Source organism: Cydia splendana, chromosome 9 (genome assembly GCF_910591565.1).
Source record: "Cydia splendana chromosome 9, ilCydSple1.2, whole genome shotgun sequence".
NCBI lineage: Eukaryota > Metazoa > Arthropoda > Insecta > Lepidoptera > Tortricidae > Cydia > Cydia splendana.
This window is the reverse complement of record NC_085968.1, coordinates 16946261-16963311: the sequence shown is the minus strand read 5'-3', so window position 1 is coordinate 16963311 and position 17051 is coordinate 16946261. Positions and strand designations below refer to the sequence as shown.

Below are 17051 nucleotides of genomic sequence, written 5' to 3'. Positions count from 1 at the left end.
GTTCGAGAGACTTGAATCTTAGGGAGAATTTAATCATTATTATTATAATTAAACGATCATATACTCATTAGTTGCATAAAAGGTCGTAGTGAAAAAAAAACGGGTTGCATTCCGGGAGTGCCGGCAGAAGTGAAAACTCAATGACGCACTATGTACTCGTATATTTGAGGTTAACGCCATCTAGTGTTATTTCGTCGCATTACTTGAAACCCCTAAGCGCATCACTGTTAGTACTCGGGTTATATTAGTACCAGTTAGAGGGAAACTCACTAGATGGCATTTAAATCAATAAAGAAAAACTCATTGTAACAGTTTTTCGATCAGGTCACGTGTCCGTCTTACGTCTTACGGTCACGTGACACCTGTTACGAGTTTAACATTTTTTCCCCATCACAAAAAGTGCACAGCGCCGCTAAAGAAGTTTTCACTTCAAAAAAAACATAGGTACGCTATCACGTCGATAACCGAGACTTTGTGACTTCGAGCAACACCGGCTTCCGACACATCGGAAGGGAGGGGCCCAAGCGATATCTCACCGTACAAATCTTTCTGCCATTTTTCGCGGGGGGAAAGGTGCACACAGTCGCACTTCTCACACACTTACATACAAAATCCAATCTGTAATGATGACACAAATACATAGAAAATGACACACGTCAAAGACAAATCTTGCAAACCTCGATCTCTTTTTGTGCACGGACGAGTGACAAGTGTCACAACACGCACACTAACACATTTTCGTTGAAGTATGTTATTGTATTCTGAGAGATGAGAAGTCGGATTTGTCGCTCGACCGATCCGCAATTTGTACTGAGCGAGCAAAATCGATAAATCCAACAATTACATGAGACTAAAATATAATAATTGTGTTTGAATGTAATTAAACGTATGATATGTAAACAAAAATATTACATGTGAAATGTAACACTTTCTTTTTGTAAATTTGATGTCCCTGACCTCTTTTTATAACAAAAAACCGAGCAAACAGGCATTTTTGTGCAGTAGTGTTCACGCGCGCGTCTGGACTCGGTCTAGTGAAAAATCCAAGTGCAACTAGTTTTATTACCCGCGCTAGATTAGATTGACGCGCTAATCTTGTACCTCGGCAGAGGGGAAATAGTGCGAATGCCGCCTCCCTTCCTTTGTGACAATATTGTGTTAAGGACGAGACACCTCCGAGTAAAAATCTGAAGTTTAAATAATTAATGTTCCGTTCTCTAATTTTCCCTATCGTATTTAGCCATTAGGCCGTTTGAAGTGCAGTAGCGTTTACAAATACAAGAATAAGAAAAAAGCATTCGCACAAACATTGATGATATTGATGTCAGAAAAATGTATTTATTGCCTATTCTATGACATAGAAACATTCGAATACCTTTCATATAGGAAAATGGCCACTGATAACTTTGTAACAAATCAAACCGTATTAAAGTATCCTATAAATCGGATAAAATTTTCTAATATAAATGATAGTTTAAAGTTGAAAGCTTGATAACCGTTTAATTTATCTAACGGTCGCAGCCCCGTCGTTAACGGGACAAATGTCCGTCCCTGCCATTATTATTACAGCTCTTATCTTTGGGACTATGATAAATAAATTACCCGATGGCTCTCCAAGGATATTACTCCTCATAAGGCTTTGTTATACTTGCTATAACAATTAGATACACAGTCTTGAACTTTTTCCTTTGTAGTTAGTATAATTATGTAATGATATATCTCGCGTTACTTTTACTTTATATAAGTTTGCGCTTACCTATAATATTCTTTTTCTACAACTAGAAGTCGTAAGTTCAATAGACATAAATGGACAGTATTTTCTCTTGAAGTCATAAATGTTTCTTTACGTTGGTACAACTGGCGCGATAACTTTATCAACGTCTTTATGTGATATCGTAACGGAAGACTAAACGACATTTCCTAAGGCTGTTAGAAAAAATCACCGCGTACGGAGTTTACCAACTTTTCCGTTCAGTCATTCTTTCGCAACGATCCGCGCGTCTCCGAATTGCTTAATTCAAAATACGGAAATTCGATCACCTAACTGAAACAGCACTTTTATGATAACAATTCTTTTCAAGTTTTATAAAAGAAACTGTTTGAAGAAATAAATTAGAATGTTGTTTATGTAATGGCAATGGTGCTCTTGTTACAACTATGTTCTTTGTTGCACTAAGATAAAGCTTTGCTTTTAATTAGTTAACTTGATAAAATTACAATTATATTAAAAGTTGGTAGTAGAGTTAGGAGGAGATGCTACATTTTTTAAAATGATAATATTTATTTATGCTTAGTGAAAATGATCATACCTACTTGCATAATATTGTACACTTTATCTCGTTAACAAAGGATACACAAATTTTAACTTTAACTAATGGATCTACGGTTGGACAATAGTAAAAGGATACCCTATTTCCCTCTACCCCTTCCCCTCTCTATGTATGTATTTCATTTATTAAAACCAATTTCCACGTGACGTTAGCATAAAATATAGGGAACGAAATTCCCTCAGGATGAAAATCATACGAAGTCACGTTATAAAAAGGCTCTTTCAGTAATTAAAATCCTGCCCGCTTTACGGACGGCTATATGTATGAATAGTGGGTTAAGCTTGAATGACAAATTGAATTACTTTGCATAAGCATCTGATTTGGGATAGATTTTAAAGGTACATTTTAATGCCACCGAGATTTAGAGAATACAGTATGTTATATAAACGTATAGTGTTTTTTTCAGGGGCGTTTTTGATCGGCAAGACAGCGTTCGATCGGAGTATACCAGCGATCGAGAATCATCGCGCTACGGGATAGTTCAGCAAGCCTCAATCGACAGCACTGACTCCAGGATATGTTATCTGACATCTAGCGAGGTAAGTGACGTTTTATTTGGCGGTAGGAAAGTAGGAAACGGTACAGTATACTATGTTGATATAGTAACTCTGCCCTCCTAAGCCCAATATCTCAAAAATAAATGATGTTGAAAATGGAATTTTCAGATAAAGAATAGTTACTAATTGTTACTAATATATATTAGGTACTATAAACAAAGACATACCTAACTACTTATATATATTTTATCTCTCCTATTCGGTAAGTTCGCCTTTCATAGGCTGATAGCCGGGTGGAATGTATTATTTATTTATTTGTACTTCGAGCAACGGCTAATAGCCATATATGTCATATTATTCAGTTTAAAGCTCTTATATTGGCTTCCCCATTTTCCTACATTTCTTGTGTTTGACTTTCCTCATACTTGAAATGAAAAGTAAAGTGTTTAACTCGGGTAAAAGTAACCACGTTCACTTTCCACCCTTGGTTAATAATCTGCTATTTAAAGTTTACAGCTTTATTAATTTACACCATTCAATGGTTTAAGCAAATAGGTGTTTCGGAAGTAGTAATTATAATGTAGTTTTGAGACCCGAGTATGCCGTAAGCAGATATTGGGTACCTACAAGACCCGTTAAAGCTCCTTAGTAAGAATGGCTCGTGTGCTCGTTTGAGTACCATAAACAATACCTGAATACTGAACTGCGAACGATCTCAATCCATTTGACTAAACTGGAATGCAATTTGTGAGCTCGTTGTGTTGTTGTCACGCAACTGACGGGCTTCCAACTAAATTGCCACTGGTAGCAATGCAGTTTAATCAAGTTGTTGGTGAAAGTTGAAATAGTTATATCCGTTTTCATTCAGGTAAACTCGAATTTGGTACGGACTTTCGTAAATTTGCACCAGGAACAATTGTAATGAATATAATACTGTAAATTCATTAAATTCGTGAGTAAAATCTATGTCAAAGTTGAGTTAACAATAGATTCTGAATTAGCACAATTAATTTGACAAAATGATTTAACAACTATTCCAATAAATAACTGGGAACCCATCAATGTCGAAGAGTATAAGAATAGGGCATTACGGGTCTAAAGGTGGAATTCCACCAAAGTTTCGTGCAGCACATTAGTTTATGAATATTTTGTGCAGAGCTCAAATAATCCACACACTGAGTTGCGCATCCGTCTCCACCGACGAACCTATATGTAACTTTTGTAAACGTACAGATGTTCACCTAGAAATATAATCATAAAATATATCTGAAACCCCGGAGCCTGAAGATGTTGAACCAGCGACCTTCTTCTTCCTTCGATATTGAACCAATAATCTTCCATATTACTTCGGTCGAGTCACATATAAACATTTGAGCCAACTCTTGAGATGCATCGTGCTTTTTATTCCTATGTATTTGTACTAAATATTATAGTGACCACCCCTATTAACGGGACTGGCACCAGTAATGGGATAGTATAGACAAATTCTATAAGTTAAACCAGAGGCTGGTAAATAGACTAACAACGACCCTACAACGCCACGAAAATTGTAATTGTTGTAGACGGCGCTAATAAGCAAAACGCTTCTTTTAAGTTATTATTACTTATATAAGTCTGACATTTAAATAAAAGTTACAAAATGATCAAGTGAATTAGGAAAATCCCATATAATGAATGTACAAGAAAATTTAAATCAAAACTGAAAAACTTTATATTATTATTCAAAAACTTTATGTCTATCGATTTTTCCATCTAGGTAAGACATTCAGGACAATGATTAGAAGTGTCCAATAAGTAACGCAAAAAGTACACTAAGTATCGTAATTATTACTTTAGTGTGGCTGTGCTGGAAAAACTTCCTCCTGGCATATCACTCGGCGTTTGCGGATTTCATTATGGACGTACCTACGGAGAGAGCCCTCTCTTTCACTAAATGTTTCTAATCTATAACTGTATATGTACAGTATGAGCTCGAGTTTTGTGGATCTTCAGGCTGGGGAAGCGGTATTGTGAAAAAGTTCCTTTCGCGCTGCGAGTAGGTACCTAGTGTACCTACGTGAATATGGTGAGGTTTCTACTTCAACTCGAAGTCGGCCCTTCAGCCCTTAATTTTAGGATATTATACACGGCCGTTTTGTAAACTAACTTCTGGGAACTTTTTGAACTATTGGAGCAATTAAGTAATACCGAAATTATTCACTGAATCAAAAAACTTCACTTGCGTTTTTAATTATATTTTTAAAGACCATATACATTTCATAGAGTCGAAGCTAAAAAAATAATACTACGTGTATTTATTCTACATTTAATGTTAACACTTTGTTAGCATAATTATATCTGTTCACGCCGAATTCCAGTGTTTGCGTACTAACAACCAACGGATATAAACTTAACCAAGTATAAAGGTTTCTTCATGACTACGTAATCCTAAAAATGGCTTTGATGCTCCACGATTTAATAAAAATATGCCCACTTCGAGAGAATGTCGGATATCATTAAACTCCCAAGCGGGGATATTGAACTTGAGAAATTGCTTTTCAAACCTATTACGATTACGATATATGTAAGTGTAATAGATTGATTACTCAGGTACGCATTTCGATACCTCGTATAAAGGAACGGCAGGTAATCTTTTATGCAAAGGCTGTGATTTACCGACGACCCTCTCTAAAGCAGCTTTGTGAGCCCGAACTACTTATACATGTCGTTTATTCAAGTTACAGATGTTCTTTTTACTTAAAACGTTTTTCTTTTGAATTTAAAGGTAAGATTCCAAAGCAGACAGTAAAATAACTATCTATAAATAACACAGACATAGCTCTTATCACTTACCGCCCTCTTAAATTCTGCCGAGAAACTGTTTAAGAGAAAATATATTGGTGTAGATATCTTAAACGTTTTCACCTCCTAGCTATCTGTTTGCGCTTTGTATTGTTTTGGTTATCTTACGAGTATGGTAGATAAATATTTTATAGGTAATATTTTTTTATACAAAATAATTTATAAAAAATATTAAAATAGTTACGTTCTGTTTATTTAATTTTAGCCACAATAATTAATTCCTTTTTCAACCGACTTCAAAAAAGGAGCATATTATCAATTCGGCAGCTAATAACCGATATGTATGGTATGTATAATATAATATGATATGTATGCGTTGAAGCCGGGCCAAGTCAAAAAGTTACAATACTGGTCAATAATAAAATAACTAATGGATAGCTTTCTTTCCTTCTTATCGAACCAAAACAGGGTCAGCATCCGCATTTGGCTTGGCACTGACTTCAAACAAATATCAGTTGCTTGCATTTATAAGGGACAATATTTTGTTTTCTCTCTTTTGAAGTCCGTGTTTCTTCTTTTGAAGTTATTTTTTAAACAAGTTCTTTTTCTAAACAGATACCTAACTAACATTATAATTATAACGATGAATTTGTAATAATATGTTCAACAATTAATTGTAATTCAATATGCACAATGCACATGGCGTTTATTTCATAATGTTACATAATAGATAGTGATCTTGATTAAATCAGCCTATTTCATCAATTAATATAATCGCTCAAAAGCCAACGGAATGGATTAGCCTGTAATCTGCAACACCATTTCATGATTAGGACAATTTAGTGCATTTACCTAATTAAGTATTGAAATCGGAGGATTCAATCCTAATGATGATTGTAATTATTTTATGAAAACAATATGTATCATGTTTTATTAAATTTAATAAAACATCTACCTATAGTATTTATATTATAGTATTTTCTCAAACATGCAACGAAATATTGATGTTATGTTCCTTATAAGAGGCTGCGAAGTATGACGTTTCAGGTGCGGCTAGCTAGGACAAAAGGTCGTTAATGGAATTTCATACACATCTTGCAGGCCTAGGCCGGCAAAGTCCTCTTTTTTAATTTTCATTTCACAGATATTTGTGACACAGCATCGTGGCATTCATCCATTAAAAAAAACTAGAGGCAGTATTTGCTTTATGGTTCGTAATGACACTCTGCCACTACGCCTAAAAAAAAAAACAAAAAACAATGTTTGCTATAATTTGCAGTTTTATTTGTATAAAATCAACATGAACTTAATTAATAATACACTCAATAATTTTATAATTTTTATTATAAATTTAACTACACAAATAAAAACATTTAAAATATTTCATCTAAACGTTAGCGGTAAAAAGGTCTACTCAAACACGCGTAGTTATATTTTTTAAATTGTTATGGAGGTAAAGTTGAAAAATATTCATTCTGTTTTATTGGATTTATGGTGCGTTGTCGATTTTTTGACTTTAATATGAGTTCCGACGTAATGAAATTAATATTAATTGTAATCGTAGGTGTTGGAATTGGCAGCGTAAGCAGAATTGATTTTAATAACTTGCTGCCTCTGCCGCCAAGTCAAAGACGAAGTATGTATATGGTCGCTTATGGCAATTTTATTATTTGAGAAACTAAGAAAAATGGCTTACAGTTTATTAGAAACAGTTTTGTGGCATATTTTAAATGAATGTAACTACAAACTCGTCAACACTGTGGAAATTATACTTATTTACTCCATGCATAAAGCAACGATGTATGTGAAACATGATATCAATATGAAAGACTATGTAAACTTATGTGACGAAAACGACAGTCACTCGGATACAAGGCGAAAAAATCAAAGATACATGAAAATATACGGGTAGTAAAAATACACGACTCGTGTAAAACATACGCGTGATAATGATATAGGTACGTGTTGGTTATATTTTGGGTGTAGTTTATTTTTAGTTATTTCTATAAATAAAACTTGGGTTTCGTGGATTTTTTATTTTATTTATTTCATTGCATGTTTGAGAAAAGCACTATACATACCTCGGCGGGAAATGGGATTGCCTGCGCTCAGACCTATCCGGCCTCGCTTCGCTCGGCCGTCTATATGTCTTCGGCCGGCAACCCCTTTCGTCCCGGCCTCTGTAGTAATGTACTATTATACTATAGGTAGAATGCTGATCAAAACCGCCAAAACAAATTAATTACCGCAAGCTTGATAATAAAAAAAAGTTATCTCATTAAAAAAGTCAGATTTTTTATTAAAAGCACAAAGTTAAAAACATAGAGACAGGCAGACAGACAATATTTCGCAGCGCTTCACGGTGCTAAAATTTCCAAAATAGATGATGGTACTTTTAATGATTTGTTGTCTAATTATGTTATTCGTTCCATTTGGATATAATGTCGCTATATTTTGTTTGGATATAACGCCCTACAAGCCTCAATCAGCTAATAATCGTTTGTCTTTATCTGTCATTTTGACCTATGTATTTGTAAGAAAGGGATAAAACATAATTTAACTAAATCAGGCCCGTAAATTTTTATGAATAGGGGGGTATTTATCTTCAAAATTTTATACAACGACAAAAAGTTCGACAACAAAATAAAAATCGGTCCTGATGAAATAAAAACAATTTCGACAAGCATAATTAATACCCATTACTTCAAAACTTTAGCGCAGAAAGTGCCTGCTTCTGCAGAGTTTACCTAATAATTGTAAATTGAACGGAGTACCTTCAGGTATTTAGTAAAAGGGAATAATTTTCATTCACTGGGAATAATATATTAGATATGATGAAAAATAACGACCAGTATTTGTTTTTTAGTTCAATTCAGTAGTGTAGTTAACGATTGATTTCTTGTATTCTTCGATTAGTTTGTAATTTAGCTTGCGGATGAGCTTAAATCGTTGGGATAAACAGTATTGGTCTGTGAAAGCTTCAATGTGTCACAATACTGCAGATGAGTTGGGTCGGTATCACTCGGTAGGTACGCTGAAAAGCAAGCTTTGCCAGGACGGGAGTCGGGCGGAATCGCGCGCGCTCGGCCGCGTCTGCGCGCCGCGGGTCGTTCGCTGCCCTGCGCTTCGGGCACCCCAATTGTGTTCTGAACGTAGCATCTCAAATATTATTTTGAGGTTAGATTTTCACAAATAAAGTGTAACACAATGGCCGAGCCTACTCGAGGCCCTTTCAAACGCACACTAACCTCAAAATAGAACGTGTCGAATGTCGCGCAAAAGAACTTTGAACCGTAAACTCAGACGTTTTGTTTGTGTCAATACAAAGCTTTTACTGTCAAGTGCACGGACAAAGAATATTGGCATCGTGTTCACTACGTTTTGCACTCTTAATGGAATTTAAATTCATGACTTTAAACAATAATACTGATAGACTGCTTGAACTATTGTGACGTTATTTTTATGACATATCCTGTGGCAAAGTGAAGTCAATTCTGCGGCCTATCTGCGAGTGAAACCTGATAGATTTAGTCCTTGATTCCAATACCATAAACATAAATAATAAGAAATTGAGATTATTAGGGAATGTTATATTAGAGTTCCTGCTTGTACATCGCTTCATCCACCTGTGATAATTCGTCCTTGTTGATACAATGACTTTGTGTACCTATTTCTAATGCTGCCAATGTTTGTCAAATAGTTAAACTACTAGTTATTGCTCCTAGAGTGTTCAATGTTATTATGTGCTAATTTTTACGAAGATTGTTAGAATCTGATTCTATAATGTGTTGAATTAGATAGTCTTTGGACACACAAAGATTTGTATACTGTTGAATATGAGTAGGTTGTTGTTGTTCGATTAGTTTGTACTTTCAAGGCTAAGCCACGCTATAGAATGTGTCTATGGTAACTGCATGGGGACCGTCAAATCTAAAAATGCGCATTTTATCAAGGTAAAGTTAAATAAAACTGGCATGTATATAACCTACTTCTTTAGAATTAAATGATATTTATGAATATTTTTATTAGTCTTTCCAATATCGTATATATAATAGCGCTACATTCTGCTAGCACTGGTGGCGACGTTAATAAAGTCAGCAACCTGTACCTTAATGGATTATATGCCCGGCGAAGCATGCACTTTCGATCCAAAGGGCTATATATAGAGGACTATAACGTGAGCCTATTGCAGTATTAATGGAGTTAAATCGATAAAGATGCTTTGCAATCATGTACCTTCCGGCACCTTGAAAATTACAGTCAAATTAACGAAATTACGATAAGTACTACAGAAAAAATGAAAACTTTTTAATTAGCAACATAGAGAATACCGCGTAAAGTTTGAAAGAAAAGTTCTGATTGGATGTGACCTTTTGTTACGTCAATCCTTAGTACAAACAAATATGAAACTTTCCAAGTAAATAATGACCTTACATAATGAAATAGAAATACGCGTAAAGTTTCAAAAAGGAATACAATTATACCAACCACGTATTCCAAGCTTGTTTATTTACTGTATATTTTAGTAAATGCAAATATAGGGGTGTTTTGTTTGTTCATCGACGGGCTCTATTTCCCCGTAATGGGATCCAGAGGCCCGCTGTTTATTCTTGCGGGCCCGCAGACCGAGGCACGGCCACTGTAAACTATGTCAGGGTCGCGGCGTATCGACCCGCTTCTTTCACAGCAACAGCCCCTCTTCATGTATTTTCCGGTTTATCTGATAATGTGTGGACGCTACACAATTGCTTGCGACATAATAGGGTTCGGTTTCTAATTAAATTATATGTTTGGAGGATTTACTTTAGAAATTATTTTTGTTAGAAGTATTAGCACCGCCCACAATCTCTCTGCTTTGCCTGGTTGACCGGTAGAGAATGCTTTTGGCATTAAGTCCGCATTTTGTACGATAAGTTTTTCTTTTGTGCAATAAAGATTAAATAAATTATGTAATTATGTACATATCCGGTAACCTGTAGCAACACAATGATAGCGCCAATTAACTAGCCATATTAATTAATACGCTATTTTACCACTATTTTATACTTTTATAACATGTACGTACATGTAGATATGTATATTATCAACTAAATTATATTAATTCTGCGAAGACTTCATTCAGTTTAGCATACAACCTTAATTTATTTTTAATATAGCTTAAGAAGGATTAATAATGGCATCTTCAAACTAAAATGTACGGAATAATGAAAGTATAAGAGCATCCCGAGTGGATTGTGGATTTATTCAACTGTAAATTAAAATATTATATCAATTAAATTCTTTAAGACAACTTTTATTTTGCTTAAGTATATACATTTTTTCGTCTACTACTTATAGGTACGGACAAAAAAATCACTGTTAATTCAGCACAATTTTAACAGTTAAAATGGTGAAAGTTAGTAGATATTAAGGTTAGATATACAATTGGGATTACGAGTTTCCGGTTGTCGGTTGAATCAAAAGTGATGTTTGTGATTCTCTCAAAAGTCACAAAATTGATATCAATTGGATGGATGATGGATGGATGAATGGATGGTTCCAAACAGCGTATAAGTAAATAATAATTATTGAACATAAATTCCTTAACTACAAGCGACATAAATTGGGAATGTCTTGGGAATTAGATTACACCCATTGAATTTGTACAATACAAATATGTATGTCAATACAACACACTTACAATTTACATACATATACATATACATGTTATATAGATCGGAGTCATTCATGATCAATAGCAATTTGTAATACCTACTTACCCTATTTACGGAATAATCCCATTAAAATACCCGAAATAAAGTCCCAATATTTTGGATACTTGGGATTCCTCTCTATTTTATCTTGATATCTACATCCATTAAGCTACAAGGCCAGGTTTTGTATCGTTTTTATAGAAATCGGGGATGCCGAATCCAGTGATGTCACCGTTCAGAAGTAAAGACATGTAAAATATATAAAATTTTCATTCACGCTTCACGCGTAAACCGCTGAACTGATTTACATGAATTAAGTTATAGTTTATATTATTATATAGTTTGGGTCCCTCCAATGCCAATGAAAAATCCTGGTTAAAACAAGTTTTCATCGAGGCCTTACGGAAATCTAGTATTTCAACTAAGGATGACTCACGTTAGACCGGACCGTGTCCGGGCCGGAGCTTCCGGGGCTTACTTTTCTATGACATGACAGGTGATCACGTGATGCTTTCCAAAGAAAACGATGCGCCGGAAACGGGTTTTACGGTGACATATACCTATATTTCCCAAAATGTCTCCTGTGTGTGTGGTGTCTTGAGTAGGTAGGCACCTTGTAGGCACACGTACAAAATGTTCTTTCCCCCCTTGTCGTATAAGGTGATTCGTCCACAGTCGCAGGTGGAAACTACACACGTTTTTCCGCATGAAATATTTACGCACGACAGTGAGGAATTTTATTATTACGTCCAACACAAATAAGTTCATAGACATACTTATCTGTTTATTTCTGCTGCCACTTGTATATCAAACGCTTGTACAATTTCTCGTTAAAGATTGCTTGTTAACTTTATTAGATTTCAATAACCATGTTTCTATTAGTTCTACTGCATGTCATTAACCATAAATAACAGTTATCGTGAGCAATATCCGACAAGTTTTTAAACACACCGTTTGTTACATAACGGAAATATTACAATTACTGTACATATTTTCCATTATTTGCTTTTTAAATTAAAAGTTCCTAATTTATTACTGGTGCATTTCCTTTTCGCATGAAAATCCCAAAGCCAATAATTAAGTTTTGTTCATCTGCGTCACAAAATACAGTTATAACTTTTGAATTTATATCAATTTTTTTTTCAAGTCATGTAAAAGAAATGAAGCATCTCATATCACACAATGCGTTTGCTGTTAGAAATAAAACTTTATTTTAGTTAACAGAGTAGAATTATATACAAAAATATAATAGGAGAAATTATTGGAATACATTTAAAATAAAACAACCTAACTAAATTCGTTTGCTTGTATAATAATAATAATCATTATTATCTATTTTACTCATTGATTGTGTTTTAACGACACAGAATTTAATCACAGACATATATATTTAGTTATAAATATTTACTTATCTTGACGTTTCGTTATTGACCGCAGGGAAACTGGCGAAGACAGCTATCAACAATTTCTAGTTGCGCTTGTTATTCGAAATACTGTTCGTCTTCATTATTTACTGCACTAGGGCTGTCACACGTCTACAACAGACATAGCACCCCATTTGCCGGTCGATGTTTCTTAAATTTGCTGATCACAAATTCTACAAAAACGAAATCGTTTTCTTCATGTCAAAATGATGTCATCCGTCGGGCTCTTGTTAGTGCCAAAGTACTTGCAGTCCTCGAGCCCAGCGGTCTGGCCAGGGATGACGGCAAGAGGCCTGACGGAATGACACTGATGCCTTGGAGCATGGGTCGGCCGCTAGTTTGGGACGCTACCTGCGTTGATACCCTGGCACCGACCCACCCAGGCCGAAAGCCTCAAGCGCCGCAAATATGCCACTCTGGGAAGCAGCTACATATTTGCGGCGTTTGGTGTCGAAACTTAGGGGCCATGGGGGCCAAGTGCGCGTCGACTGTTCAAAGACTTGTCGGCGCGCCTAATAGAGACTTCTTTCTTCTGCTGGCCACTATTTCGCCCAGCGCATTAGTATAGCCATACAGCGGGGAAATACGGCCAGCCTTCTGGGCACCTTGCCCATTGACGGCGATCTAGGCCAAATTTTTTATCTGTAGGTTTTTAAGTTTTGTTATGTTTGTTTATTTCTTTCTTTCTTTTTATGAATAAAACCCAATATATATTTTCTTCATTCTTGCTTTACTGCAAAAGTTATTTTTAATTTTGTAGCCTAATTCTTATTAAAATTAGGGTCACCAGACCTGGTTTGAACTTCACGGCATTAAATTCTCCAAACGGAACGTTTTTACTATACTTTGTGTAAAAAAATAATTTAAATTAGTATGCATATTTGAACCAAAATTGAGGCTCTGTGTTTCCTCTTTGTGAATTCGAGTAATAAACATCGACCATAGCCCTCTTATGTCTTCAATTTTGTGTGTCAGTCATGTGGCAACCCTAGAGCTAAAGTAAATTATTAAGATCAGGAGGGGTAAGTTCGAAAACCCGCAAAGCTAGAGTTATATCCAGAATTAGAAAGAGTAAACTGGCAACAGTAAAAATAAAAAAGATTCACGGCCCGATTCGAACTTCAAGATACGCCAGTTAATAGATCTAGAAACGATGTGGATTAGATATGTCTCATATGTCAGTGTCAAATGTGACGTTTCTTCAAACAAAAACGTCACCTTTGACACTGACACATCTAATCCACATCGTTTCTAGATCTATTAACTGACGTATCTTAAAGTTCGAATCGGTCAGCCAGGGGTATTTATGTAAAAGATGACTATGAATGTATGGAGCCGCGTAAACAAAGGGTTTAAATATAATTAAAGTACCTCTAGAATTTATACTTTTACGCAGTAATCTCATGAAATCTTTATGGATAAGTTAAATGTCACTTACGTGCTTATACTTATCACTAAAAAATGACGATTGCCACAATGAAACACACGAAAATCATTTAGGTATATTTCTACATAAAAACTTGACCAATTGCTTTCCGATGTGACTTGCTTTTTTTAAATACTAATCTACTAATCGTTTTCGCTAATTTAATTTAAAAACAACAAATCTGGGCACCCTAATTACATAATTTAGATGTTAACTTCGAACTTAGTTCTTACTCAACACTGTTCGCTAACTACACTTCTGCCTCTGATTAGGAACTTCTCTTCAAACTTTTTGATTTATTTAAGTACCTAATTTAGTAGTAAATATCCGTGGTACAGCCGCCATCAGATATATCGGAGCGGTCAAGATGGTCAAATATTTCTGAACATCCACTTTAATGTCGTTATAGTAGAGCCTTTGCTCAAATATTTGTAAACCATCGGCCGATCAGATATATCAGATGGCGATTGTACAAACAGCAACACTCCTAACTGTACATCGGTGGACCTTACAAAAGGCATAAGGTCCGCCGATGTACAGTTAACAGTGTGGGCGATGGTACTGTAAAAAATAATGATTCCTTAATATAGACATAAGACCGATTTTACCTAATAACATTATTTTTTGTTATAGGTAAGTACTTCGGGGTTTTTAGCATTTGAGGTAGGTAAGTAAGTAGTCACTTCATCTACTTATGGAGATGTAAGTAATACGATTTATTTATTTTTCTAATGTAAGTCATAAATACTTCTATTTGAACACTGAATTATGTAGGTACTACATTATTGTATACATAATGTTTGTTATTAATAATAAAAACCCTTTCAAAAGAAAACTACCAACTTAGTTATTTTAATAATTATTATACCAGTAATCTAGAAATAATAAAGCTATGGAGCGACTCATAAATAATTTCACTAATTATTGACAATTCAGACAACATTGTAGCAAGAAGTAGTTTCTAAACTTACAGTGGCATTCAGCGTTCTATAAATTAGCAATTCAGTTACTTAATGAAAAACATCGAATAAAAAAATCTGTTTCAAAATTTCCCTTTGTTCATGAATGTGCATTAAGGTACCAAAACAATTAAGTTTACGGTTGGATAATCCTCATGTTCAGAATCTGCCTAATTATTATATCTGACTAAAGTAATTTGAGTGCTCTGACAGGCCTATTCGGATTTCGAGATAATCACAAGATCTTGAGACGATTTAGAGATCAACTAGATCTACATTAGATATCGACTTGTAACTTGGATATCTAAGTCATAACTTGTCGAAATCGTTCAAGAGGACCTCCAGAATCGCGGAAACGTCAAATTTGACATATCTATCTTACAAATATCTTTAAATTATCCGTATCGTAACTTGTTGAAGTCTAGTAGAAATCTAATTCATTTTCCGAATCAAGCCGTGACTCGCAGTCCCTTCTAATTCCGTAAGTTAGCTACGTCGACAGACCACAAAATGAGAAATTTAACCGAACGAAATGAAATACATATAATAATTTGTGTCGGCTAAGTTTGATAGTCTGAGTTTCGAGGATATAAGACTCATAACTGGTGTAAATGTTGGTGCACTGCACAAGGAGTAATTAAATAGTTGTTATTAAATGAAAATACTTGATAGCTCGTGCCAGAAGTGTTTCAAGTGCCGCCGAAAATAAATCCTTCACTTTTAATGGTTTATCCGAAACTCTATGAAACCTTTTGTATTCGCTGAGCATTTTCTTCCGAGGAAGTTATATTCATTGACGAGTATACCTCCATACTAATACTTCCGGCAAACTTTAATATAGTTTGCAACTTTTCCCGCAGTTTTAAGTTTATTGTGAAGTTAAGTCGGGTTAAGGAATATGGTATAACAACGCTTGTGCAATACAAACTTGTTCTTGCATGTTACTGTAACGACTGCCTTTTCTTTTGGTCGAGTGCTTTACTGTAGGTGTAGGTACACTGGGCCAGCAATTTGAATGTTCTTTTTTTAAATATCTTTTTCTGAATTTCATATTGCAAAAAGTCCACTTCAACATAAAAGTTACAATTGTATGATCAAATTACGTTGTTGTAAAAGTAAATCACTTTAAAAGTTGTTTAATTCCGAATTCACGTTAATCATAGTGTGAAAATAATTACTGTTATGGTTGAAGTCGAGATAATTTTTACACGACTGCCCAAAAAAAAGAGTGTATTGTTTTTGCTTTAGCCGATATAGTTAAGAGACGTCAAGGTACCTCAGTAATTATGATGGGAAGATATACGGAAGTACGTAGCTTGCATAAAAGGTGTGATAATGAAAGGTTTTGTAAATCGAATAAAATTTACACCTACCGAAGGAGGAACGACTTGCCATCAAATCCAATTTTATATTGCCCTAATAAGTTTACAATAACAAAATTTTCGTTACTGGCAATATTCATGCGTAAAGGATAAAGCGACCTTTTGTGCAAAAAATACAATCCAGGGCGAGAAAACAATGAAGTTGATTGTTAAAACATTCCGTGCGCGAAATACAGTTAACAGGGCTCACTCTGATTTGGTGCGTTATTCCTTTGATATTAAATTTGGCCGCGTCACGTACCCCGGCACCCGGCGGCTCCGCCCTGGCCCTGATTGCACTGCCAACGGCTCGGCGCCTTAACCATTTACTAAGGCAAAGTTTAGATTATAGGATAACTCTAATAACGTCCTAATGACGCTCCTAAACGAGAAAATAATTATGATAATGAGTTGCGAGTATAATCAAACTACATAAATAACGGTTGCTGACAGCAAAGAATTGGGTAAAGAATAATGCGAAACTAATTTTTTTTTTAACTTAACAAGTTCTTTAAATCTGAATTTGAAGACTTTCCTGATAAATGCGAGTGTTTATATTTATGTACAGCATTAATAAGCG

The 17051-nt window shown here is 35.0% G+C and overlaps 1 protein-coding gene across 6 annotated transcripts in view; it reads left to right on the top strand.

Moving 5' to 3' along the window:
* LOC134793738 (protein still life, isoform SIF type 1) overlaps nt 1-17051 on the top strand; it is a 158296-nt gene that overhangs the window by 61652 nt on the left and 79593 nt on the right. For all 6 annotated transcript variants that reach the window (XM_063765398.1, XM_063765397.1, XM_063765394.1 and 3 more), the window contains one exon: nt 2737-2869. In XM_063765398.1, the coding sequence (XP_063621468.1) occupies nt 2737-2869 (133 nt within the window). The remainder of the gene's footprint in view (nt 1-2736; nt 2870-17051) is intronic.